The sequence below is a fragment of the Falco rusticolus genome, chromosome 13, assembly GCF_015220075.1.
Source record: "Falco rusticolus isolate bFalRus1 chromosome 13, bFalRus1.pri, whole genome shotgun sequence".
Lineage (NCBI taxonomy): Eukaryota > Metazoa > Chordata > Aves > Falconiformes > Falconidae > Falco > Falco rusticolus.
The window spans coordinates 24,760,042-24,787,465 of NC_051199.1; the positions used below are offsets into that span (position 1 = coordinate 24,760,042).

At 49.0% G+C, this 27,424-nt stretch overlaps 1 protein-coding gene across 1 annotated transcript in view; it reads left to right on the forward strand.

The window, feature by feature from the left end:
• Positions 1–320: 320 nt before the first annotated feature.
• SLC7A14 (solute carrier family 7 member 14) overlaps positions 321–27,424 on the forward strand; it is a 33,444-nt gene continuing 6,340 nt past the window's right edge. Inside the window, exons 1-7 of the mRNA XM_037407555.1 lie at positions 321–462; positions 14,563–14,962; positions 21,238–21,474; positions 22,220–22,437; positions 24,377–24,523; positions 25,627–25,835; positions 26,390–27,267. Of these exons, the coding sequence (XP_037263452.1) occupies positions 14,659–14,962; positions 21,238–21,474; positions 22,220–22,437; positions 24,377–24,523; positions 25,627–25,835; positions 26,390–27,267 (1,993 nt within the window). The 5' untranslated portion in view covers positions 321–462; positions 14,563–14,658. The remainder of the gene's footprint in view (positions 463–14,562; positions 14,963–21,237; positions 21,475–22,219; positions 22,438–24,376; positions 24,524–25,626; positions 25,836–26,389; positions 27,268–27,424) is intronic.

A 27,424-nucleotide genomic window follows, 5' to 3' on the forward strand; every position in this document is an offset into this window, starting at 1 on the left:
GGTGAGGAAACCCCTGCTCCGGAGCAGACAGCCAGGGGAGTTATTTTTCAGCAGCCAGCCAATTCGCAGGAGGCCCCCGGCAGCCGTGAGAACACTCGGGCAGGCAGCGCGCACTCGGTGCGTGGGGAGGGGGCGGTGGTGGCGCAGCCCCGCGCGGGGAGGTCCCCCGGGCCCGGCCCGGCTCGCCCGGTGGGTATCGCCGGGCGGTCACATGCGGCAGGCGGGGAGAACGCGGAGAGGGGGAAGCGCTGAATAATTGAGGAGCTGCAGCGCCCTCCTCCCTCCCTCCCTCCTCCCTCGCTCCATCCCTCCCTCCGCCCTGCGTGCGCGGCCGGGAGCCGGGGTCGGCGGTGCCCAGCGCAGCCCCCCCGCGCCGGCTGCAGCAGCGCAGCCGCCCCCGCCGGGGTGCGCGCCCGCGGCGGCTCCGCAGCATCGCCCGCCCGCTGCCCTCCGCGCCCGGCGGTGAGTGCCCGCGCCCCGGCGGGGAAGGGAAAGGGAGGGAGGCAGGGCGCGGGGGGGAAGGCGCTCCCCACGCTGCCACCCTCCTGCCCGGGGGGAGCCGCTCGGGGTGCGGGGGCCCGGCTGCGAGCCCGGGGGAGGGCTGGCCCGGCGCCCCGCGGGGGAGGGCGGCGCGGCCCCCTCTCTGCCCGCACACGGGGCCGGCTGCTGCCCCGCTCGGGGCCGCCGCAGCGAGGGGAAGCACCCCGGCCGCTCCGGGCCGCGGGGGAGGGACCCCGGCCCGCTTGGGCACCCCCTTGTCCCGGCCGGGCTGCGGCTCCGTGTTTACAAAGTGTCGGGGCACTCACCGGAGGAGGTGGGGGGGGGGGGGGAAGGGGGAGCGTCGGGGGTGACAGCAGGGGATTGATAGGAAACGGGGGGAAACAGAGTGCGAGGAGAAATGCCGGGTGGCCTGAGCGGGCGACAGCTCTCGCTACAGGTCACCGCCGGCGCACGTGAGGGGCAGGCGGGGGGCTGCGGGCAGGGGCAGCAGCCGAGGGGCAGGGGCAGGGGCAGGCCGGAGCCGGGCAGAGCCGGGCGGGCGCTGTCCGCGGTGCTGAAGCCCCGACGGGGCGGCCCTGGCCCCCGCCGAGCCCCCCGCCCCCCGGGCCGCGTCTGGCCCACGCACACGGACCCGATTTACGGCTCCGTCCTCCCGCCGGCGCCTGCAAAACTCCCTCTGACTTGCAGGCTGGCAATGGAGTTAGCTTCCTTTTTACGTCACCCCCGACTCAGTGCTGTTTATCGATTCCACACGGGTATTTTTGAGCTGCCTAATACCAACCGTCTGCCCGCCTCAGCCCCGGGTAGGTGTGCTTCAGCATCACTGTATTGAAAAACCTAATCTCTTTTCTCGGAATTGCTTTCCAGCCTAGGTTTTGTGGCCTATTAAATGCTGGTTTATACAGATTGACTTAGTGCCTTTCTGTCACAGGCTGTACTGAGAGCGCTCTAAAATATAGGGCTTCCTAAATCAACACAGACTCTGGGGAGGAGGAGGAAGCAGTATTACTCCGGTCAACCCCAGAGAAGACTTTTGGCTCAAAAGGGCCATGTCTGATTTAATCTAGCATATTAACTAATTAATCCTCCCAGTGTCCCTAAGTAGTAGGCAAGTACATTTTAGCATGCCAAGGCATTTGTTTAATTGCCCAAAAACTGTCATGAGACTGAAAGTCTGATTGCTGAAGATATTTACATGTGTTCATTTTATTGGTACACATTGCTAAGGCGTATGACTTACCGTAGTTGAACAACATACTGCAAACAAACAAAAAAACCAGCCAAAAACAACACTAGGGCGAAGTCACCTAGATTAAAATAATTATCTGTTTTGAAAACGTACTGCTACGTGGGGAGCCTTTGTTGCTTGAGAACAGAGAAATGAGGGGTTCTTGCAGACATCCAAGACTCAAGCACTATTCCCCTTTTTCATCTGTCAAAGGTGCTGAACTTTGCCAACAAAACAGAGACTGATGAGTAGCATGTGTGTAGTAGTAGGATGATGACAAAGAATCTTGGGTCCTCTCAAAGTAAAGTCAAATGTACAGCACATATCTGAGAAGACAGAAAGGAGGCAATATCTGAGATAGGACAAGACAGAGGGGGAAAAAAAGCCTTGTTCAATTGCTGCTTAGTAAGGGGAAATGTGGGAAGGAAATTCTGTCTCAGGCCTTGGAAACTGAGACTGCTAGGAATACAGTAGACATCAACAAAAATGACAATAAAATTTAAATTAAAAAAAAGCAAAAGCCTGTCAAGGACCAGAGAAGGGCCCTTTCAGTGGAGGAACTACAGCACCTGAGCAACTCACTTCATTAAAATTAAGGGTGGGAGGTGACTCAATTCTTGAATCTAAGAGCCTCTACCGAAAGAAATTACTAGGCACTAACTTATTCCTCCGTCTGCCAAAGAAAGGCACAACATGAACCAGTGCCGAGATGCTAAAGCCAAAACATTCTGATTTAAGTGAGGGATCACATTTTTGAACAGTGGAGGGCTGATGACCTGATGAAGGAGCTATCAGAAAACCTGCTGGATTCTCCATCTGTTTATGTCAAGACTTGATGTCCTCCCAAAAGATGCAGCTTAGCCAAAGCAAGTCATGGGGCTCCCTGCAGGAGTAATTGCCTGGAATCTAATGGCCTGCAATTCAGACAAAATGAACTTGGTGGACTTAAAGGTACCTTTGATCCTTAATTCCCTAAGTTAGGCACAGGGATGTACAACTTTGCTCCCAGGTACCCCAGCCTCCCCTCTAGACAAGTACAACATTCCCAGCAGGTGGGATATCTGGCCACATACCAAAAGCAGAACAAATGAATGACCAACCTATATTTTGAATCCCCCAGTTTTCCAACTTGTTTCAGTAATTAACTCTCCCTACAAAGAGTATCTTTCTTTGTGCATATTGCATAAATTGAAGCAATTTAAAACACAAATCATTCTCCTTAGGGAGTCAGTGACAACTCCCAAGTCAAGATGGATCTTACTTTTCTCTAATTTTTAGGATCATATGATGAAAATTCATTCTTTGTGGAACTTCAGAGGCTCACATGGGATCATATCAGATAGGATTCCAGCTCAAAATATTTTAAAGGATATATTTATAGGCTGACTTGACACTACTTCCTTCTTGAATGCAAGACAGACTGTTTTCTCAGTTCTGAAATCATACAAATATAATAAGATTTCATCCATCTTCCCCTGAAAGCAACAGGAATTTTTCTAGAAAATTCAGTGAGAACAGGATAACCTCACAATGGTCAAATTAATAGTTTTCCTGTGAAGCCCTGCAACATTCAAGCAAATAGGACAGCAAGAACTTACAAAATGTAAATACAATCCTAGGCTCTTCGTGGGAAGGAAAAGAAAAAGAAGAAAAAAAAGAGGATAACAGAATAGTCTGTAACAGAATCTACTTAGTCTGTCAGACTTCTCAACCCTCAAATAATCAAAACATTGCTTTCAGAGCACCTGAGCTATTAAGAGCATCATAATGTATAAGTCTGAGCAACATGTTGTTGTTTGGATTATTAAGACATTTTAATAATAGGAATGTAAGAGTGTTAAAAAGAATCAGATACTTCTTCATCCATGTGAGGTAGTGGGATCCCTTTGCCACACAAAAAGGCATTAGCAGATGGGTAGCATTTGTCTTTTTTCACATCAGTTAAAAAAAAAATAAAAAAATCAGTCACAGATTGGTGCTCTCTACAAAGCCATGGTTCAGCCTGAACTTGTCACTCTTGTGAGAGACAGTAGAGCTAGGGATGCAGAAGGATCAGAGTCGAGAAATATAGTAGACGTTTTAAAGCTACTTCCTATGAATATGAAAACCTGGCCAGAGTCTCACCTCGGTTCAGGGTGAGTCTGCTTAACTCGTTGAACCACCCACAGTGTAAATGGAAAGATTCTAACTCAGATTCATGAGCTACAGAGATTCCTAAAACATTTTTCACTTACAAGCGATGAGATGTAGCTAAGCTGCTGTTGTCAACTGGAAACTGCCTTCTAGTACTGAGCAATTTTTCTTTTGTACATGTTTCCTTGGCTCATGGAATAGCAGCCCTGCCTCCAGACTATGCGGTCATCGGCGCAGGGCTGGGCTCCAGCTAGCGTTGACTCGGCCACCACAGCCCATCCCTTTCTGTCATCAGGCTGGAACATCGCTAGGAGAAAACTATTTTTTCCCACAATAAAACTGTCAGAGTGAAGCCCAGGCGCTTATGAAACAAAACCAGTGAGGTGGAGGCACACAGCACATGACTCTATTGTTTCTGTTCCTCTGCGTGGTGACTGTATCAATAATTTACTGAAAGACATGACACCATAAATTAAATCCACCCGGCAGGTGAAGAGAAGAAGAGCTTCTGTAGCACAGGTCTTTCAAGCACCATGTCCTAATTCTGAGAGGACAGAGTTAAAGGATCAGGTGTTTTGCTGTCTATAGGGAAATGGGTTACCCCACAAGTGTCCATGGGGGTATCTATGTCGAAACTTTAGCTAAATGTCTATAAAACCAAATGTGTGGGTTGGAGGGCAGCCCCTCTCAGCAGCCATTGACTCTTGCCTGTTGGTGACTGTGAGCTAAGTTGGTGCTTTGGTCCGCTCCTCCGGCAGGCTGGGTTTTACTCAACAAAGTTTTTTGAACCTGAGGATGGAGACACCCCTTTGTGCTGAGACACCACTTGCACATCTGGGCACATTCCGCCCACAGCAGCACAATTAAAACTTAGCTTTAAACGCGTGCTTGTGCATTATTGAACCAGGTCTCATTAGGGCCTGTTGAGTGGTACTAAATGAGCAACTGCTCTGTGATGCTCAGCAATGCCAGGGTGGCCTGCAGGTAGGATCTGGACACTCTAGCCTGATAGCGAAAGAAATGAATGCTTCTCCTGGTCATCCTTCATCCTTAGCTGGGAACAGGCAGAGAGCGCTGGTGACAGGTCTCGTGCCACTCCAGCCCCACAGCAAGGCATTGGGGAAGCATCTGGGTACGCCAGTGCCTCCTCTAAGGCACCTGGGCAACAGCAGGTGTGTTCCACTCATTAACTGGCTACGGAAGCAACAGGGACCAGGAGATGTGCAATTAATAACTCGGGTCACCAGCTCTGCGCAAAGTAAATTAAGACAGAAAGAAGCAATATGTCAGGTTCCTTTGGCTGAGAGCTCTGGCACAAAGAACTACAGCGATTATATTTCAGCAACTCTGCTCTTAATTGCATGCAGGCACACCAGTGAAGTTATGCTTGCCAGGCAAGGCAGCACACCATGGGGAGACTCTGCCTGCTGTAGCTGGGAGACAAAAAGTGTTGCCTCAGTGAAAAGAGGTTGGGGTTTGGGGTCTCACCAGTAAGGGAGGCTAAGAGCAAGCATGCAAGTAGCTACCAGGGCTTCAATGGCAAGCAAATTTTAAGCTAAAGGTAATCGTGTTGGTTCATGCTGATTCCTTTGCTACACAAAGACATCTCCGGGCACTGTATGTGCATCACTCAGGAATATTATAATACCCTAGGTTTTATGCTATTAGCATTTTTAAAAACATATAATGCTTCATTTAATTCTGCCTCACCAATACCATCCTAGATGCCAATTTAGATATGCATTCGTAACTCACCGAGAAACGTCAAAAAGCCCTCATGCCACAACACCAGGCATTGCTCACACTACACACCACTTAGGTCTTACGCTGCATTTGCCTGACTGATGATGATAAATGACTAAACACAGAAGCTATTCTAAATCATCTTCTTTGATCAACTTGAGCTCACATTACTCATATAATCAGTTGTGTTGAAATGCAAGAAGATTGCTCATGTGAAGCAAGGATTATTTGTCCTAGTGAATAATAAGAATAAGCAGCCAAACATGTAATAAAAGCAGCAGGAGCTGCTATTTGCTTCCTTGAAGTGTGTTGAATCTACCTCACTTCTGTTGAGGAATTCAGTGACACAGGCTACAACCAGCCAAATTACCCCGCAGCTCTGGGCTCCCTTTTTGATATGCAAAAAAAATCCCCATTGATTTGCATATACTACTATTGCTTCTTCTGGAGCCTTTTGTAGGCTGGGGATTGAAGTATGTGTCTTTCCAGCTTCTTCTAAGGAAAGTAGTTCTTTGAGAACCTCTCCTGCATTCATTAGCTGATAGCCAAATCGTGGAAGTGGGGCAGCCAGGCATAATCAATTACATTTGTATAACCGCTGATGGAACACGATAACTAATTAATGAGACCATGTGCACACACAAAAGAGAAATGCATTCGAAACCCGGCAAAGGCTGAACCGTGTTTGTAAGCCTGATGTGTTTACAGTGTAAAAGACCAATTCAGGCTCCTACTAAATTATTACAGAAAGCCGGAAAGGCCGCTGGTGAGTGCGAGTCAGCATTGAGAGGGGGAAACAGTTTCTTAGTGGGGAATGAAGGAATTCTATAAAATCAGTAATCTTCAAAATGGAAAGTAGAGGCTTAAAAACAGTGAATTTTGAGATCCTCTTTTGATACACAGGTAATTTCGCTCCCCCCCCCCCCAGTTTGGACAACAAAGCCAAAAGTGTTAAATTGGCATTTTACTGAAAGATTTGTGTTTTTGCCACTGAAATTCAAAATGCTACCCAGAAATGGAATAAGTTGTCATAATGATGCATCAGCCAGACTCTCACAACAGTAAAAATCCATTCTGTATAGAGAGCCTCACACATTAATAAATAAACTATTCTGTGAATTATGTCAAATGAAAACAGCTTTCATGGCTGGCCTGGAGCAAACCATAATGACTTTCATTCTGCGATGTAAAAGTATAGATCCACAGAGGAAAGAAAAAGGAAGCACAACCCAGTAATTACAGAGATTTCCTCCTGCATGTTGTTAAAGCAAAGACAGTTTTTAAATGAGTATTCTAGAAGAGACCGTCTGGTATCCCGGGTCTAAACATTTCAGTGATACAAAGGCAGCCTTTGTCCACTCTGACAGTGAGATTCATTACAGAAAATGTGTATCTCATCAAAGCAGTAATTACTGGAAGTATAATCCGCTACCCCAAAATAGGAAAAAGCCCAGAGTTGCAGGCACAAGGCTGCAACCACCCTGCTGATGCCAGCAGCAATCATACTGCCAGAACAACATATACCTAGCACTGCAGACAGGCAGCTCCCTACGACCTGGAGAAGACACCATACTATCAGGAAAATGCTTTTTCCTCTTGTGACAGCTCAGGCTCTGGAGCTGCTACCACCAAAACCAGAGGGAAGGTTGCAGGAGTATGTGCCAGCATATGCAACAAATCTCAATTCCCAGGCACCAGGCTTGCAGTGTTTCAAATGTCTGAATTTCAGAGGTCAACAGTCCTTGAAACAGCCTGAGCAGCCAGACCTGGGAGCTGAAACTTCCTTTAGGAGTTTCAGGTGTTTGACACTGCTGTGGCTCACGCCTGCAGGAGGGTGTGGGACACTGTGTCCCATAGCCATTGGCATTGGTATCAACATCTGCACTTCAAATGCAAAACGAGGGTTTGAAGGTACATAGTGCCACAAGGGTCCTTCTGCAGATGACCATGGACAGGTACAAAAGCAATATGGGTTTCAACAAGGCACAGCTCGGGGAGTGATAATAGTTTTTAGTGTGATTTCTCTTCCACTCCCTTCGAGAACCCAACTGAATTAACCACTCAGGCACTTCTGTAAGACAGCTACTTTCTCCATTTTACTGATGGAAGAACAAATTTACTAATTTCGTGTGGTTTCATCACTCTGTCAGAGGGAGGCTGTCAGAGCAGTTACAAGAAGTTCCTGGTTCCCCATCTCCCTGCTCAACTCACCCATCTATTGATTAGTCATTTCCCTGCATTAGCAGTATTGTTACATTTTTAAAGGCTTTTACTTTGCCATCTCAAGACAACAATGACAAACCAGACCTTTTTGAAAATGTGCAAATTGATTATACCTCTTTCTCTGCAATTCTTCCCCCCGCCCCCCCCCTTCTGCTGATTAAATAGCTTTTTTTCCAAACACAAATGGAGCACTTCATGCATATTGCATTACTTACAGCTCGGCACTCACAGACTGTTTGTTGTAAGTGCCTTGCACTCAGTCCTGTGCCACTCTGCACCACAAGGAATCACTGGTACCCATACAAAAAGGGCAGAAAACAGCGGAAAGCCAAAGTGCCAGGCATTGGACTGTCTTCTACAGGTGCAAGGGAGGAGGGCAGCAGAAAACCTGGTGTCTTGGGAGGGGATTTACTGTCTAAGGGGAGGGGATGCGGCTGCAGGGATGCAACAGGACAACAGGAAACGGCCTCAAGTTGTGCCAGGGGAGGTTTAGATTGGATATTAGGAAAAACTTGTTCATTGAAAGGCTGGTCAAGCATTGGAACAGGCTGCCCAGGGAGGCGTGGAATCACCATCCCTGGAGGTGTTTAAAAAACACATTGATGTGGTACTTAGGAATACAGTTTAGCCGTGGGCTTGGCAGTCCTGGGTTAACAGTTGGACTTGATGATCTCAAAAGTCTTTTTCAACTTAAATAATCTCAAAAGGGCAAATGGTGCATTTTGGTTTCCATCACCTGCAGGCTATAAGAGCTATAGGCGCTACCTCCAAACACATCCTGCCTCTAGGAAGGAAGAAAACACTGATCCCTCCAGCCTAAGAGCTATTTGTCACTAGCCTGATGCTCCAGAGGATCCCAAGGGACCCTGTCAGCCTGGACTAACTGCTTCTGAGGTTGACATGTAATTGACCCTGGCAAAGTTTAGAACCCAATATCAAGGGATCTGCTGGCCTTCACCATGACCAGCTCCGATTTCACCTCCGAATGTGTTACTTCAGGTCCCACCTATTCTGCATCCAGGCAAGAAGATGGACACTCAGCCACCTAAACATCCTCACTGCTCACCTGCCTGGACACACTGCCCAAAGATCAATGCTCAAATACTGAATTAGCTATTTAGTTTTGGAAATGGGACCCACCAGCTGCAAGGCAAAAAGGAGCATTGACATCTCACCCATCCTTCCCTCTGCCTTTTCACCCTGATTATTCGGGCAGTCCAGTCTCTCCCCAGAGAGAGAAGTGGTTAAACCAGCACACCATATCACCCCTCTGAAGGCTGGGGAGGGGAAAAAAGGGCAATCTCTATGTACCTGCTAATTATTTTACTGGATTACACATCTATGGTCTTTTGACTCTTGCACTAGAGACTAGAATACGAAGTTTGAGGACTCCTGGGTGCTGGCACTGCATCTGTGGCACCCTTGCCTTATGTTTTGGTCAAATTAAATATTTCTTATTTTATTTTGCTTATTTGTCAAAAGCAGGTAATGATGTTTAGACACCTCTACAGCAGAGCTAACATTGGTAAAGCACTTAATGTAACACAGGTGGAAGTAACATAGGAAAGTGCTGTTCAATCTCTCCACTCCCACGTTGCTATGAAGACACACACAAAATATCCATGAACCCATTTTTTTAGTGGATGCAACATACAAAGTTGGTCTTAAACCTGAAATATATTACTAGTTTAATTTAGCCAGCATTTTAATTTAAGTTAACCACAGCTCCACTTGAATTGCTCAAGCAGAAGTAAAAATGGAAAGATTAAAAATAAAAAGAGCCCAAATTTAACAGCAAAGGCACAAGGCCAGCTTACTGAAGCTGGACCCACGTGAGCAGCGCCGGGACTGGCAGGGACCAGTCCTCGCTCTCGGCTCTGTGCCTGGCTTTTAAATCCCTTTAAGGAGGGCCGATGATGGAGGTAGAGCCAGCTTTTACAGTGGCAGCCCAGCTGGGGATCAACACTGCAAAAACAAACATATAAAACTCCAAATCAAATTGCATTTGTAATGAAAACATTGCCGTGGCGAGCGGCCCCGGCAGAAGGCATCCCTCTGGTTGGCGGCCACCAGAGCTGCTGCCTGACTCCTGCTGCGCCGCATCGCGCCGCTGACGTCATTCCTCTCCCTGCTGTAGGAGCAGTAATGAAATTCAGTATCTTGTGTCTCTTCCTGCACTCGCCTCACCCTTACCAAGGTAGTAATTAAAAGAAAACGAGGAGGGGGAGCAGGGATGTCAGGCTAGCATGTTTCCTCCCCTTTCTCTTGTCCTTCATCTGGGATTGCAGCAGGTTTGCTGGCAGCAGCCACCCCTCGCATCACCCCGAGCCACCCCTCACATCACCCCGAGCCTTTGGGGCTCCCTTTTCCCAGGGGCGATGCTGCAGCCCAGCTTGGCATGCAGCCCCCACACGGAGCGAGGAGGGGCTCGGGGGGGGCTGTTGCTCCTGCACTATAAGCATCTGTGTGACTGTTTCTGATGTCCACAGCAGGCACCACCTCAGCGTTTGATAGGAACCTGCTTTGATCCTGCATTTCTGGGGCACATCTCCCCTGGGCAAGGAGGAAAGGCTTTCCCCATAACACCCCCTGCAGCAAGGTGGGCGCTGCTGTCCTGCATGCTGGGGCCAGAACCACACTGGCCCAGCTGCTGCTGGGGCATCAGCAAGTTTCTGTAATAATTACTTCTGAGCCGTGAAAACCGAAGAAATCCAACCTTTTCCTCTTAATGAGTACCCCTGTCTGGCTTTCCATCAATACACCAACAGGAGCTCTGTTTTTTCATTTATCATCATTGATGTTCTGTTTCTGTTCCCAGTATTTTTTAATAGAGGTCTTTGCTTAAAGGATACCCCTATGGACTCCTGGACAGAGGGGAGTCATTAACAGACAAATCAAATAAGCCATCCCAAAGCACAGACTAGGTAGGGGAAGCTCGCCTGGGGAAGCTGGAGCTGTGGGGGTGATGAGGATCCGTGATGCTGGGGGGCACTGTGCTGCATCTCACCAGCATGGGGCCACCAGCAGGAAAGAGCTTTACATCAGGAAGAATTCAGCGCCGACCCAGACGCTAAGGAAGATCCGTGCCTGTAGATACCTAGGCCTCTCCTTCTGACTTGATTGCTGTTTTAGTTAATTTACCCTAATGAAGAAGAGTGTTGCGGTACAAACAGCGGTTGCTAACAAGCACGTGGTGGCAGCAGCCAGCATCAGCTGGGGAGCACCAACCCAGGCTGCCTGGCGATGGAGAGCTGCACAGCTCCAAAACCCACCCGCAGCTCCCCGAGTCAGGCTCACCCCCTCCAAGCCACAGCTCCCTTCATCTTCCCAGGTTTACAATGAGGAGAACAAATACAAACCCACAAGTAAAAATTCCCTTTCCTTCCCACCGTGCGCTTCCAGCCAGCCAGGGCAAGCGGAGCAGAGCAAGAGTGAGCTGGCTGTGCCCCGCGTAAGTGGCTGCCACGCATGAGGTATTTTTTTATGGTTTTAAATGGAGTGAAAGGATGTTTTCCAAGCTACAGAGCACAATATGCTGATCTCACTTAAACATCTGGAATAGTTTCAAATGATTGCTTTATGTGAATATAGTGGCAATTATAGAGTTATTTTGTTTCAGATGTTTTGGAGGTTGTTTTGTTGGTTTCTTTTTTTTTTTTTTTCTCCTTAGTGACTTAGGAGGGGGCATACAAATTGCAGGAGGACCTGGTCCCAGCCCCAGGCAGCTGGAACAGCTCAGCAGCCTAAATCTGGGCACATCACAGATCCACCAGCCAGTTCCTGCATTAAATTTAAACCATTTAAAATATTTAAGGTTTCTCGTTATTCTAGCAGTTTAACATCCCTGGACAAGGCTGCATGTCTTCCCCTGAAGTTCTTTACAATGCTGATGACAAAGTAATTTCTGTACCCTGATGTGCCTTGCAAGTGAACAGGGCTGTCTAGATCAGTCAGGCTCAACTCTCTTTGGTTTAGGGGACACACTAATTTTTCCAGGGTGGATGTGGATCCCTCCAGCAAGACCCGAGCATATGCCACCCTTCCCAACTCCTTCATCAGCCACTCATGGGCACCGCAGACAAGATTATTAAAAACTGCTGATATCAAACCACATCAGCCCCAACCCCCTTAACACACAGGCACGTCTTCCCATGCCAAAGCACAAAGCTGGGGATGGGACCAAGGACCAGCCTGCAGCCTCAGCACCTCCATCCCACACCATCCTGCATCTTCTAGTAGCTTCTGCGATGAGACAGCCTTCAGAAAAGCAAATGGAATGGTATAAAAACATCAAGAGACACAAATCAGCTCTTCCCAGTGTTCATCTCTTCCCATAGTTAATCCACCACTTTTATTTGAGGTTGGTCCCACCTCAGCTTCCAGCCATTGATTCTCAGCATGCTTTTCCTTACAAGACTTCAGAGCTGGCTCTTCAGTATTTATTATTTTCACTTTGCAGCAGGTTTTTGGCAGGAGTAAACCAAAGACGGGTTCACTTAGGAAAGGCGTTTTCTTACAGCACTAAGTACGCAAGAACATTGCGCTGAGATAGGAACATCCAAGTTGTAACAGTTCAAAACCAGACAGATGTCTGCCCTGTTTCTTGGCTAGTTTAAGTCAGTTTGGCACAAACCTAATTATAGTAACCTGAGTCTTTCACGTTCACCTAGAAGCATTCACAAAGTCCAAGAACAACAATTAAACAAAGGATGGGAAGTGGTTGGGTGAAGCAGAGCATGACCTCTTTGCCAGCCCGTGCTTCAGAGATGCTGTGCTTTCGATAAAAGGAAGATGAATTTTGGGTGGTTATCACTTTTCCTAGAGAATTTATTTTCCCCATGGCTGAAACACTGCCCTGGCAAAGCAGAGCCACCCTGGAGGTGCCAGCACATGTACACACTGCCCCAAGGACTGCGCTGCTTCATCCCCGCTGGCGCAGACCCACCGAGCTCTGGCCCAGCTGCCCCTTCCAACACAAACTTTTATTTCAACCAGAAAGCAGAACCTAACCTGAGATCCCACCATGCCACAAACCAGCTGACTCCTTGAGCAACCCAAAAGCCAAACCCAGTTTGTATTCTCAACCCAAAGATGTACGTATGCAGTAACAGGTTTTCCTTATTATTATTCCTTGTTAGAACATCCAGCCTTTCAGCTTCTGGTTGCTCAAGGTAAAAAATGAGCACAATTTGAACTGTGATCAACCAAAACATGAAATGAATGCTGTGTTTTATTTAATAAACTCCAGCCACACAAGGCTGCCTGACAGACACAATGTAATTTGTTTTGGATGTAAAGATGGAAAAATAATTGTTTTGTCATCAGGGCAATTAAAAGAATATTTCTGTAATAACAGGAAAGGAGCTGCCTGGTTAAAATTAATATTAATAAACTATGTTACCTGTTCCTTTATCTTAACATGCAGAGATTGTCAATTCTTGTTATTTTGCTCAAAATCAAGAGGTCATCACTTGTCACTAGGAAGTCACTGCTGCTGGTATCAGCAGCTCGCCTGAGAACTACACCGTTTGCTGAAGAACAGCAAAAAGGGAGGGGGGGAAGCAGCAGCAGGCAAGTAGTTCTTGAGAATATGGCTTAGAATGAAAAAGCACAGAGAAAGAGAAAACCAAGATATTTTCATATTTTTAAGACAACCCTAGAGCAGATGGGTTCAGGCAGGAGGATTCAGAAGTATTTAAAAACGGCTGCAGCTGGCTATGCTGTCGGCCACTGGCTCTCGAGGGGCTGCGGCACTGCTGCCGCCGCGCTCCTGTCCTGGCTCGCCCTAGCTATGCAGAAGCCAGACCCCAAAGCGTGTTGCCATTACATCATAAAAAACACATTTCTTAATTGGAAAAAAAAAAAGTTCCTAAAATGTATTCCAATGACTACAAAAATGAAGCGATAAATTGAATGAAGAAACCACTCCAAGGGCTCATTTAACCCACACAATTCACTGGGACCTGAACAAGCAGCACCTTTAAAAACTTTCTCCTGCAGGGTTCACCAGGATGATGGCAGCATCCAAAAATTAAAAACAATCAGTTCAGAAGTTTATTCTTACAGCTCCCTGGCTATAGCACCAAAATAAACAACAAAAAAAATTATCACCTGTCCTTGTAAGGGCCAATCCATGGTGATCACAGCCCATAGCCAGGCACAGCCTGGCAGCGATCTCAACACACTGGATATAGGAGTGGAGCTAAGGTCCCAGATTTTTTACAGCGCAGGTGGAGCACAGTGATGTCCCACAGAAGGTCCCTGCATGGCCCAGCACAGTGATGGTGGGCTGACACGCAATGCCAGTGGGAGCATCCCTGCTGCTGGAACATGCTGTGATGGTGCTGAGCTTGGAGTTGGGCTTGGTCTCCACAAGGGCCCAATGTGCCACGGTGGCCACCAACACCTCACTGTTATACATAGCCATCATCGCTTTTGGTAGCACTTGAAGGGTGTCATCTTCTTGCTCCTTATGGGGCTGTGTTTACTGGGGCTAAAACCACACAGACAAACAAAGGGGGGCAGAGCATCTCTGTTGTATAAAACAATTGGGATGGACAAAAATTTCTCCAGAGCAGCAGCGCTGGAGAAGGCAAAGCTCCCCTTGGCTACCAGGGCTCACCCAGCACTGGGATCCAGCCAGAAACTGGCTCAGGTGCCCTTTCCAGTTCCTCCACATGGAACACATCCCTCTTTGCTATTGCAGTTAAAAACTGTGTGCCCCTCTTTTGCAGCCAGGCCACCAGCGCAGGAGGGAGATGCAGCCGCAGCCCTGAGTGGGTGCTGCCAAAGCCATCTGTGACCCACCTCCACGGAGCCCAGCACCAGCCATGAGCAGCTTCTTCTCACGCCTGGACCCACGGCGGGTGCCCTGGGGGGTGGCGGGCCATGCCCTGCGTGCCCGCATCCTGCGCACCAAGCCCGTGGAGTCGATGCTGGAGGGCACGGGGACCACGGCTGCCCAGGGCACCCGGCTGGCCAAGGTCCTCACCACCCTTGACCTCATCTCCCTTGGCGTCGGGAGCTGCGTGGGCACCGGCATGTACGTGGTGTCCGGCCTGGTGGCCAAGGAGATGGCGGGGCCCGGGGTCATCGTTTCTTTCATCATCGCTGCTGTTGCCTCCATCTTGTCAGGTGAGTCATGTGGGTGGAGTTTGAGTAATGGGCCATCTCGTGCATCCTCTGGCTCCATTCATGGGTAAACACCTGGCAGGACCCACGCTCAGCAGCAGAAGCTACAAGAAAGTAACAACTTCTCCATAGACTAAAAATCCCTTTCACACTGGGCTTACCCAGCTGATGGGGTGCACTGTCCCTCGTTGCCCTAGTATCAGACCAAACCTTGTACTGGGAGCCACCAACCCAAGCATAATGACCCCAAAGAGCTGCTGATGGCTTCCCCACGGATGGAGCCTGTGGTCAATGTATTTTGAAACAGTTGAGAGTTTGGCAGACGGAGCCCCAGGCAAAGAGCACGGCCAAGCCACAGCACTGGAGCAAGAGCAAACGTGGCTTGTGGGAAACCCTGTTTTGACAGGAAAGATGCCGGTGGCTTGGGGAGCGCCAGGGCCGGCTTCTTCTCTTGTGACGTTGCTGACAGTTACAAGATTCCTCAATTAGTTTTGGAGTTGATTTTATTGGCTCCTATTCATGCAGGATCGCTCTCTGAATTTCCAAACAAAAGTCCCAACAAACAAAAGTGGAGAGAGGAATTACGTATTTTAGTGAAAAGCTGGTGAATTCCATCTCCTCCGTAGGAACCCAGCTGAGCATATGGCTCAAGCTGTGGTTTCCACATGAAGCCAGTACTGCTGGCATTTGTCCTTTCCAGATCAGTGCTAACACGGTGCTGTGATGTTCCTGCTCTCCCTGCTCGGAGGACTTTGCATGCTGTGTCAGTCTGGTATCCAGCTTTTATCCGTGGGCTGGATAAGAAAACTTGAGTAAATGGCAAAGGGCTTTGATAGACAACAGGAACAGCAAACACTGCTAAATGACCCAGCTCAGCCTTCCAGGTCTCTGGATTTTTGTAGGAGGAGGTGGAAGCACATCATGCTCTCTCCATAGAGGTTGCAGTGCTACTCCATGGAGCACCTCCATGGAGATCCTGCCAAAACATGTGCAAGTTTGAGCCTCCAAAACCCCTGCAGCCCAGAGGCACAGCCCTGGCACAGCACGAGGATGGGCCACACTCTCCAAAGCTGTGCCAGGGAAAGAGCCCAGTGATGCTGGCTGGGGACAGCCACACAGGCTGCCCTGCCTCCCTGTTCCTTAGTTGAACACCAGGCTGACAAGGCTGCTTGGACACATTCTACCACTGATTCAGCCCAGAACAAGAGCTGAGCAGGCGCAATAAGATCCAACGGTTATTTGAGATCCTAACACAACAGATGAAGCAAAACGTCCATTTTTAAACTGAGGCGGTAGATAGCATTAGTGACTATCCTTTCCCACTGCCTGCTTTCTCTCCTCTGCAAGGGTTTTGCTGCCCGTGATGCAAACCAAGAGCAAACGGAGCTTGGGTGGGTCTCATCTAACAAAAACACCCTGTCCTCCAAAAGGGGCTTTTTCACCCCAGACGCGATCCCTGCCCCACAGCAGGGACCTCCTCCTGCCTTCACCCACGGGAGCCTGCGCCGCTTCCCACTCAGCTTTCATCTCGCCTTGCTTTTGTAGTCTTGGGAAAGTGTTTTGCAAGGGATGGGGTATTTTGATAGTCTCTTTGGCTGCTTTCTCGCCTCATCATTGACACTGCTGTTGTTTATAACAGCAACACATTTTTGGCAAGTAAAACCAAGCATGGGTTTGGGAGCTGGATGGGCTATCAGACTCATCGGGGACGTGATCTCAGCTCTCACATCATGGTCACTCCTGGCGTGTGGGGCAATGAGCTTGGGCAAACTTGCACAGACAGGTTTTAAGGAGCTTCTCACAGTTTTAAGGCCAGATGGGACCATTAGATCACTCATTCTCCCTTGGTGCATCACAGATCACCAAATCAGATCCCACTGCCTGCAAAGTGAGCTCAGGAGGGTTTTGGCTTTAAAAAAAAAACTTTTCCAGAAAGCAATTTAGCTCCCTTGGGAGATGGCCACGGGGAAGCCCTGCCAGACAGGTCCTGCTGGTGGAGAATCTCTTTGCAGTCTTTAGCCTGGTTTAGGACAGGGCTTTTTTCAGTTTCATCTACCCAACAAATTCCAGTTATGCCTTCCCTAGGTTTAAGCAACATGTGCCTCATCAGGGTACTTACTGACATATTAGAGACATTATAATCAATTAAACTGATAAATTAAGTGAGATCAATCACTGGAAGGCCTTTTATTCAGCTCTCAAACAGAAATGCTTGCCCAACTTCCCTCCACAAAGCCCCCAGCACAGGGGACACCGCAGGCTCCCTCCATCAGCTGTGACTGCTGGCATTCCTCGCTCCCACTCCCAAATCTCACCAAAGCCCTTCCTCAGCAAAAATCAGCAGCTTCCATCTTACCCAGCCCCATTACCTTCTCGACCAGCCACTGCTTCTCCCTTTGGTGATCTCCTTTCCTATACCGTGTTGATCACAGTGTGCAAACCCCTCACTGCCAGCTCAGGCAAGGGTCGGATCCTGCCCCACCATGGTCACCAGTATTGGATAGTTTCCCCCACCACACAAACCCGCAGTCTTTGGTGCCAGGCTGTGCAAGGGAAGAAGAGACTTTCTCTCTCCCATGGGAACAGCTCTGCAACAGCAGAAACTCTTAGCAGGGATTTGAAGCGCCAAGCCATGCCACGTTGGAGCGCATTGCCATACTCTTACCTGGTACCCACGTGGGAGCAGGCTCAGCAGCATCCAGGATGTGATGGAGCAGGGTAGAGCTGAGCACATGCCTCAGGTGCAGCCTGGCTGCAGGATAAGGGCTGGGATGAGGGGCTGCAGCTGCAGCTGATGATGACCTGCTTGGGTGGTGCTGCAGAGAGATAGGAGTCCTTTTTCTAAGGAAACTTTCTTTATTGAGCTGCCTTTTATATATCTGCACACAGTGGTCATGAAACACAGTGCATGGGCTCAGTGGCTTGCTGAAAATAGGATTTTGCTGTACATCTGCCTCAATAAATTGGCTGCTCTTGGTTAACGAAGGACCATCCCTTTGGATTTCTTGTATGGTAGCATGAATTTACTGGCGCTACCTCCAGCGGTGCTGAAAGCCCTCCCCAAAGGCTTGTTTCACCTGAAACGTCACTCACACCGAGCCAGTGCCCTGTGGGATGTCTCATGGTCCCTGTGTGGCCTCATGCCAGGCAGCAGTGGGAGGTCAGCATCCACACCATGGCCACCACTGCACTGGGACACCAAAGCAAAGCAGCAGCCACGAGGGTGCCCCGAGCTGCGGTGCTTGCACCAGGTCCTCGTGCCACCGGTTGTGCTGCCCAGCAGCTGTTGCAGTGCTGGGGTTTGGGGGTTGAAGCCAGTGGGGACTTCACGGTCCCTGCCCCGCCGAGGCACTACTCACCAGCAAAAGCCCCCAGCAGGCAGGTCAGGGTGCCCAGTGTGACCCCAAGCCACCGCTAACACAGAAACATCAACACTAATCCTGACATACTGGCACTGTCTGCAAAGCTGCTGGTGACCTCACCTCCTACCTTCAGACAGCATAAACCAGAGAATGGAGAGGTCAATTAAATCTGACAAATGGAGTTTTGTAGATGGGATCTTGGAAGGGACAATGTCATGGACCAAACCACTCAGCTGTGTTTATGTCCTCCTGAATAAGGTCAATAACTATAATTACACCAGTGTAGTGACTGTCAAATCAATTACACAGTATAGCTGATATTCAAGGAAAAGAAATGGTTGTCTGAAAAGATTGCCTTCCACAGCAGCCACTGTGTTGGTTTATTTTCAACAGAAACTTGTGAACACTCTTTACTGGAGGCAAAAAAAGAAATTCATCTCCAAATTCAAAAAGTTATGTTGGGGAGGCTGTGCCTAGCCTCCGCCTGCAGCCCCGGAGCCGAAGCACCAGGAGAGATGCATCTCCCCGGCTGCCAGGGGGTGAGATGCTCGGGCACCAGGGACACCGAGAAGTAACTGGGTAACACAGTTTTGTGTTGCAGTTTTATTAAAACACCACTACCACCACCACCACTAACAATAATAATAGTAAAAATAAAAAATACACTACTGATGCAGCAGAAATTAGTGAGATAAAATCTGTGCCCTAATAAACTATTATTTGCACCCAGATAAAATTTGCACCCAAATAAATTATGATATTAACTTCCTCTTTAAGCAGAGAGGGAAGGGCTGTGAATCAGTTTCTGATGGAGGACTTGCAGCACCGCAAAGCAAAGTGATGTGATTAATGCTACCAAATACATCCACTTGCAGTCAGGGATGGACAGCAGGTCTTGCATCACATGCTATGATAAAAAGCAGTTTATTTTCTTAATATATGCTGATACCTAATGCAAATATCCACAACGTATTGCTGGACCTGATGCACAGTGGAAGATTACTCTTCTGTTCTGGGATCCTAATAGAGTAATTGAAAACACAAACATTTTATACATATTAATGTCTTTGGTCTGCCATTATCATCCTGTATCCTTATCTTGTCATTGGCTAAAAGCAGAGCTGCCTCCAAGAAAGATTATATGATTTTTAAGGCCATCAAAGAGAGAAACTAGATACTTGTCCCTATCAGAGCACCTGTTTCATAAATCATTCAGGCCTCTAGTTATCGGTGAATGTCTTGCCTTTGCCGAGCACATGCATTTTTCATCAGCTTTGAATAATGACTGTCTGTAGGGCTGGATGGTGGGGATGTCTTGCCGCTCCTGCAGTTGGGTCTGCTTTACAGAAATCGAGTTGTGAAGGGTCCTGTTGCAAAGCACTGCCAGCATCGTGCATGCAAGTTAGTGAACGGAATATGAGAAACCTCTAATACCAAGAAAAGAAGCACCACTAAATTCAGCCTAGGGGTTCAATAGTTCTGTGTTTGTGCTGTGTAAAAAACTGCACCTACAGTAAGAGTGGTGACCTTGTAACATTTCTTCTCTCTATACTGAACTGATCACAAATTTGAAGCAATTATTATCTTCTAAATAGAGAATAGCAGCTGATAAAGAACTCCATAATAATTACTGCGTGTTTACACAATGATAATAACAGCCCTAACCCATTAACTCCTATGAGCTGAACAGGGGTCTTTAGGGCAGGGGCTTAATCAGTGCTAAACACGCAGGACACAGCGCATCGTTCCAGCACTTGTTCTAATATTTGGGTAGTTTACCACTAAGTCCATCAGTTCCTCTTAAATAAAAGCTAATGGTTGTTTTAAGACAACAATGTGTCAGGGTCAGGGTTTTATTGAAAAGTATCCTGACACAGTAAGTACACAAGGAGTTTGGAAAGAAAGTCCACTGAAATCTCCTCCCAAACAGTTCCAGTTAAATACTTCTTGCTTTTCTTCTTCTACAAAGTCAGTTTTGCAAGTGCTCTTCAGAATGGGACTTCTATGTAATATTTTAAAGTGTTAAAATAACTTACATTCTCTATGTAAGATGGCTTCAAACTCTTCTTACAACAGTAGGAATGAGAGCAATGCCTGGTGCCTGAGTGCTGGTGCCTGGATCTGCACAGCAATGACCCGAGATAGGCATCTGGAGATTGCACAGCTGGGGCAGGGAGAGGTGTAGCCTTGTGTGAGCCCTCCTGTGGCATCTTGCATGGATCCCATGCAATGACTATAACCATTCCTGACCTCCTTGTGCCCCACGGTGCTTTGGAGAAACCCAAACACTGTTCCCTGGCAGGTCTCACTGTAACCACCTTTGCCTGGCAAACCCCAGGGCTGTGATGGTTTCTGCAGCCAAAAGTGCTGGGAGCTTGTCAAAATACTGATACCACAAACAAAGCATTCGATAAAATCCCAGGAAAATGGCAAAAATCACATTATGGTGTCACTGTTGGATGGGGAAGGAGAGGTATCTATCACTGTCAAAGCTACTGCAAGGAAACAGGGCCCCAAGGACCGCACCACCGGCGCTGCCCAGTTCTGCTCCCTGTGCATGAATTCCCCCCAGCTTTGGTTTTTGGGGGCTGCAGCTGGCCATCAGAGGCATGCACCTGTGAGAAGGCTCTTCTACAACAGGCTGTAAAGGTTTGGCTAGTTTGAACTGCGTATCCTCAGGAAAAACAAACAAACAAACAATCACAGCTTCATCTTAATGGGAAAACGGGCTGGTTTTTAAGCCAAGCAACTGGAGAAGGAGGGTCACCATTGCCCCCTGCGATGTCTCTGGGCTCATGATGGTGGCCACAGCCCTAGGTACCCCCTGGCACCTCCAGGCAGGTGGGACCAAGGCAGTTTTACTTTTTCCTTTTCCAAGCACATTTTCCTTATGTTACTTTGTATTTTTCTAAACAGGTGTTTGCTACGCTGAGTTTGGCGTGCGGGTTCCCAAGACCACAGGCTCTGCCTACACCTACAGCTACGTGACAGTGGGGGAGTTCGTGGCGTTCTTCATCGGCTGGAACCTCATCCTGGAGTACCTGATCGGCACGGCCGCGGGTGCCAGCGCCCTCAGCAGCATGTTCGACTCGCTGGCCAACCACACCATCAGCCGCTGGATGATCAACAGCGTTGGGACGTTGAACGGGCTAGGTGCGTCATGCCATGTGTAGCTGCCTGCACTAATTAGGGCCTGAAAAGTAACTGGAAGCTCATAAAAAATCAGACATGAGTATTAAGCTTCATTCATTATTTACCATCCATCTGCCTCTGGTACTTTGCCTTTGCCGTCTGGTTCACAGACAGGATTAAGGGGGATGGGGTACACAATACCTTGGAACCCCGTCGGGATGAGCTGGTGTTTAGCAGAGTAAGCATCCAGAAAAACTAGTCGAATGTCAGAAGCTAACGACAGCATGGGGGCACTTCACCCAGTGCGGGTGCTCTGCTCGGTCCCGGTAAGGCACACGCAGAGCCTTGTTAGAGGGTACAAGCCGGTGCCTGCACTACTCCATGTAGGAACTCAGGGCTCTGGTGGTTCTGTATAACCAGCAGTTCCAGCAATACTTCATAGTTCCTACCAGTAAGGTAAACAGCTAGCTGTCCTGCACCCGTGGCATGAAAACTTACTGTTTAATTAATTTTTAATTACTACTTGGCAGATACATGTTTTGTAAATTGGGACCTGGTCATTTGTTTGCTGCCCTCCCCAGACTCCAAACAGTGTCTTGAGGCATCAAGATTTATCACCTTAATAAAACAATTTGAGCTAGCGGAGGCAGGGGCACCTGGACACCACCTTTGCAATGAGACCGAGCAGTTCTGCCAAGGTCCCCGCAGAGTTTCTGGGGTGCACAGCTGTGGTTGGAGAGTTAGACACCTCTTTTCTCTTACCTAGGGAAAGGAGAGGAGTCGTACCCTGACCTTCTTGCTCTGGTCATTGCTGTCGTCGTCACCATCATCGTGGCCATGGGGGTGAAGAACTCGGTGGGGCTGAACAACGTGCTCAACATCATTAACCTGGCAGTCTGGATCTTCATCATGATTGCCGGTCTCTTCTATGTCAAGGGTGACAACTGGTCTGAAGGGCAATTCCTGCCGTTTGGATGGCCGGGGGTAAGTCCTGGGTGCACGGAGGGACACACAGACCTAAGCGGTGCCACCCAGCTGCCACACACTCGTCTCTGCCCGTGCTATACGCACCCTACTTCCACAGCACTCCCCAAATCTCAACCCTGTTAAACCCAGCTGGACTTTGGCCGGGGACCTTCAGCTTCCAGCACTGCAGACTTGGATCCAGACCCCCTCACTCCACCAAACCAAACCCAAGGAGTATGGCAATGCTTTGCCTGTATCTCCTGCCACCTCTTAGAATAAACTTTTCCAAAACGTCCTCCTGGAGAGCCAAACTCCGCGTGGGTCCCTCCCCTAGGAAATGCCGCTCATTGCCGGGCAATGGAGCAAAATGCAGTGGCCACCCGAGACAGGGCGCTCAGGAGGAGCTCGCTCAGCCTCTGCGGAGGGGGAAATACTTGTGTTGGCTGGTTTTCAACAACAATGTTCTCAAGCATTTGTTTTGAGCACTTCATAATGCCACCTGCCAGTACTTATTTTATGGATGTTCCCTCAAAGCTTACTGAGAATTTGGACATATTTGGCTTTTTTAGCTTGCTTGCACTGGTTTTTATCCAAGGATGAACAGAGACTGAAAATATCTCAGCTGGCCTAAACCCAAGATAATTTCTCAGATTTACACTGCTTGACTCCATCGGGGTTTTGTGCAGAAAAATAAGCAAGAAAGTAAAGTAAACCAAGAATCCTGATTATCGAAAGGGTCCCGAGCTGCCATACAGTCCTTGCACCTCCCTTCAGTAAATCAGTAACTCTCTGCCAGGGAACAACAATGAGGAGAGGAGCACTGAGGCTTATTTGAGAGCAGAGGTTGTATTTACCTTTGGATTGTTCTTGGCTTTCTATGCCATACAATAGAAATGGAAAGGAGAAAGTAGAAAATAGCTGTTTTTCTCCAATTCAACTCACCAAATACCTCCTGGCAAAAAAACCCCCATGGTTTTAAAACATACATATCCAAAACACATCAAAACTGATAGGGTCTTCCCATCATTTTCAGCTGCTTGTTCGTCTCCCAAATTGTTTGTAAAAGTAAATTCACCACACCACAGACATGAGCTCCCCAGAAGCATGGGGGATAATTAGAAAAGATAATTACAGGTAGTCCCCCAAAAGAGGTGAGTTTTACTGTGTGCTCCATCAGTAGACAGCTGAGATGACAGGTGTGATGGACACGTGGTACCCAGCTAGCTAGCTAGATGCATGCGAGTGTTTCACAACGGCAAATTAGCTCACTCAGCCACACAGTTTTTACCCTGCTTCAGTGTTTCTTTCATATTAATGTCCTTGCTAATATCGTATGTTTTAAAAAATCGCTTTAAAAAATAACTAAACAGTACAAATAAATCCTCATCCAAGTGCTCCAGCGTGTGCTCCTAACCTGTCGGCAGCTTCCAAGCAAAACAGAAGTTGTTTGGAAAGCGGCACACATCTGACTGTGGCTGCTCTCTTCTGCTTCCTCTGCTAGCGGATCTTGCTGCCACATGAGACATCTGGATAAGATGGAACGTGTAAACATGCTCCAGATCCCTACTAATATATAAACAGATTTGGGGCGGTGAATTGTGAAGCAAACCTGAAACTGGCTGATTGTCTCCCCTGTTGCCACCAGGATCTCCCAGCAGATCGAGCACCGCGCAGGCACAGGGTCATGGTGCACCATGAGCAAGCTGCAGATGCCTCCAGTGACTCAGACCACACGTTAAAATCTTTTCCCAAGACCAGATCTCTGAGTTGTGGGTGCTCCCAGGGTCTGTCCCTAGGTGGGAATGCCCAGCTCTGTGTGTGCACCCCTGACCTGCCCCTGCTCACCCTTTAGCTCAGGCAAGGCAGAACTGGGCTCCTTCATGTTTTGTGGAGTTCCCCATCCCTGGCTGGGTGCCAGACCCCCTCCTGGCACTCAGGCACTCCATCTTCCACGCAGGTGCTCAAAGGGGCTGCAACGTGTTTCTATGCCTTCATCGGCTTCGACATCATCGCTACCACGGGAGAAGAAGCAAAGAACCCAAACACCTCCATCCCCTACGCCATCACGGCCTCCCTTGTCACATGCTTGACAGCATACGTGTCCGTAAGTACTGGTTATACATACATAAATGTACATAAATATATATTAATGCATATATATATATATACACACATATCTAAAAAATCAGTATCTATACATAGCACGTCCCTTCTGGGCATCTGCGTGGCTCCCCTGCCCCATGAGCCAGGGTGCCAGTCTGACGCTCAGATGCTTGGACAAGGGCCCTTTCTTTGGAGGGAGCCGAGACACCAGCTGTGCTTCGTGTGACCGCACCGTCCTGCCGAGGCTCCCCTCGGCCCCAGCCCAGCCTGTCCCCAGGCTCTGGTCACCCTGCCGAGATCCTTCTGCCGGCTGCAGGGGGGTGATGGCAGCTGGGTTTTGACTGATACCTCATGCCCACCCACACCTATTTTTACATCCAGCCTTGCAGCAACTTTTCTTTGTGTTTTTGGGAAAAGCAGCACTGCCTCTGCTGGAGATATGGGAGAGGGTCCATGTGAAAGGAAGGATGGGCAGGGGTGGCCATGCGAGATATTCAGCTGCTCTGCACCCCAATAAATGCACGCCTGTACTCAGGGATTTTCCCTGTAAAAGAGCAAAATTGAATCACAAAGGAGAAAAAAATTATTGTTGTGATTGTTCCAAAGAAACTCACTCACTGCCTCTCCTGCAGCGTGGTGGGCTCCCCTCGAAACCAGCATCTCTTTGGCTCAGATAGGATCAGGGTGTTGCCCTAAGCAATGCCATCTGGGAGTGTGGGTCTGTCCCATGGGGCGTGTGTGACTCAGGGCAGCACTGTCCCCACACAGGAACATGGCCAGCACGAGCATCCCTAACCCCACCGAGCCCCACAGCCTCCAGCATCACCACTGCAGCAAGGTGCAAGGTGCCACCTTCTTGCCTTTGGATGGCAGAGACCAAGGCCCCGCATTCCCCTGGATTAACCACCCCACAGCAAAGCATGTATGGACCTTACCTCCAGCACTTTATATGCCCTCCGCAGGGGACACAGAGATACAGTCCCAATCAAACATGACATTTTTTGGCTTTCTACCCTTCAGAAGCAGCCCCCGCACCCTGCAGGTCCCCAGCAGCCCCTGGAGCTGCTGCTGACACCTGTGTCCTGCTCCTCTCGCCTCCCCCAGGTGAGCATCATCCTCACGCTGATGGTGCCCTATGATGCCATCGACACTGAGTCTCCACTGATGGAAATGTTTGTGGCCCATGGCTTCCATGCAGCCAAGTTCATCGTTGCCATTGGGTCTGTGGCCGGCCTGACTGTCAGCTTGCTGGGCTCCCTCTTCCCAATGCCCAGAGTCATTTACGCCATGGCTGGTGACGGGTTGCTCTTCAGGTCAGTTGTGCCCCTGCTGGCATTTATTTTTGCCCCCTTGGGACCCAGAGGGGAGGTGTGCTGGGGGGATGGGGTCCGTGCTGTGCCTCGACAGCCCAGTACCATCACTGCAGGGAGCAGTGGGTGCCCACAGACTCCATGCTTGCAGAATGGGGCATGCACCAAAGCAAAATCCTGGAGGGAGAAAGTCAGGAGTGGCCTATGCAAAAGTGTCTCATTTGGTGCTGGCACCTAGGGGTCCAGCTCATGAAAGCATGGGTGTTTAATTCAAGAGTTATGTGCAAAGGAGAGCAGCTTACATGTGTAAACCCTTGGCACTTATTTGCAAGTGTCCAAGTGCCCATTCCAGAGCTGGTTAGACCTAGATTTAACTCCAGATCCAGCCTCAGCAGTATTTCCAGTCCCCAGCTGTCACGAGTCTAAGCTCCAAAAAGCAGTAAGAGCCGAAGGGATCACAGCTCTGAGCCTGGCCCCTCCAGCCAGGTAAGGGTTATTGCAACAGGGAACCACTGCGATCTGCAATTCTAACTTTCTGCGACTGTTTCACACTCCAGATTTTTGTCCCACGTCAGTTCTTACACGGAAACTCCCGTAGTGGCTTGTATTGTCTCTGGATTCCTCGCAGCTTTGCTCTCCTTGCTGGTCAGCCTGCGAGACCTGATAGAAATGATGTCCATCGGCACGCTGCTCGCCTACACGCTGGTCTCCGTCTGCGTCCTGCTCCTCCGATACCAGCCCGAGAGCGACATCGACGGCTTCGTCAAATTCCTTTCTGAGGAGCACACCAAGAAGAAGGAGGGCATCCTGGCCGACTGTGAGAAGGAAGCTTGCTCCCCAGGGAGCGAAGGAGAAGAGTTCACCGGTCCACCGACCAACACGTGTGGGGCCAAAAATCTGCCATCGCTGGGGGATAACGAGATGCTAATTGGGAAATCAGATAAATCCACCTACAACGTGAATCACCCCAATTACGGCACAGTCGACATGACCTCAGGGATAGAGGCAGATGAGTCTGAGAACATCTACCTCATCAAGCTGAAGAAGTTGATCGGCCCTCGCTACTACACCATGCGCATCCACCTCGGACTGCCGGGGAAAATGGACCGCCCCACGGCGGCCACCGGCCACACCGTCACCACCTGCGTGCTCCTGCTCTTCGTCCTGATGGTCATCTTCTGCTCCTTCATCATTTTCGGGGCAGACTACATCTCTGAACAGAGCTGGTGGGCTGTCCTCCTTGTCGTGCTGATGGTCCTGCTGATCGTCGTGCTGGTGTTTGTGATCTTGCAGCAGCCGGAAAACCCCAAGAAGCTGCCCTACATGGCACCTTGCCTGCCCTTCGTCCCTGCCTTCGCTATGCTGGTGAACATCTATCTCATGCTGAAGCTCTCCACAGTCACGTGGATCCGATTTGCCGTCTGGTGTTTTGTGGGTGAGTCCCAGATTCATTTATTTTAATTTTTTAACTGACACTCTTGCAAGGGTGTTAATAATAACTTCCCTAATTAGAGTGCTTAGGCTGATGCTTCTTCAGCTGGGACGTACCCAGTCCTTTGTGTTTGCCCCTTGTCATCCTGAAGTTCTTGGAA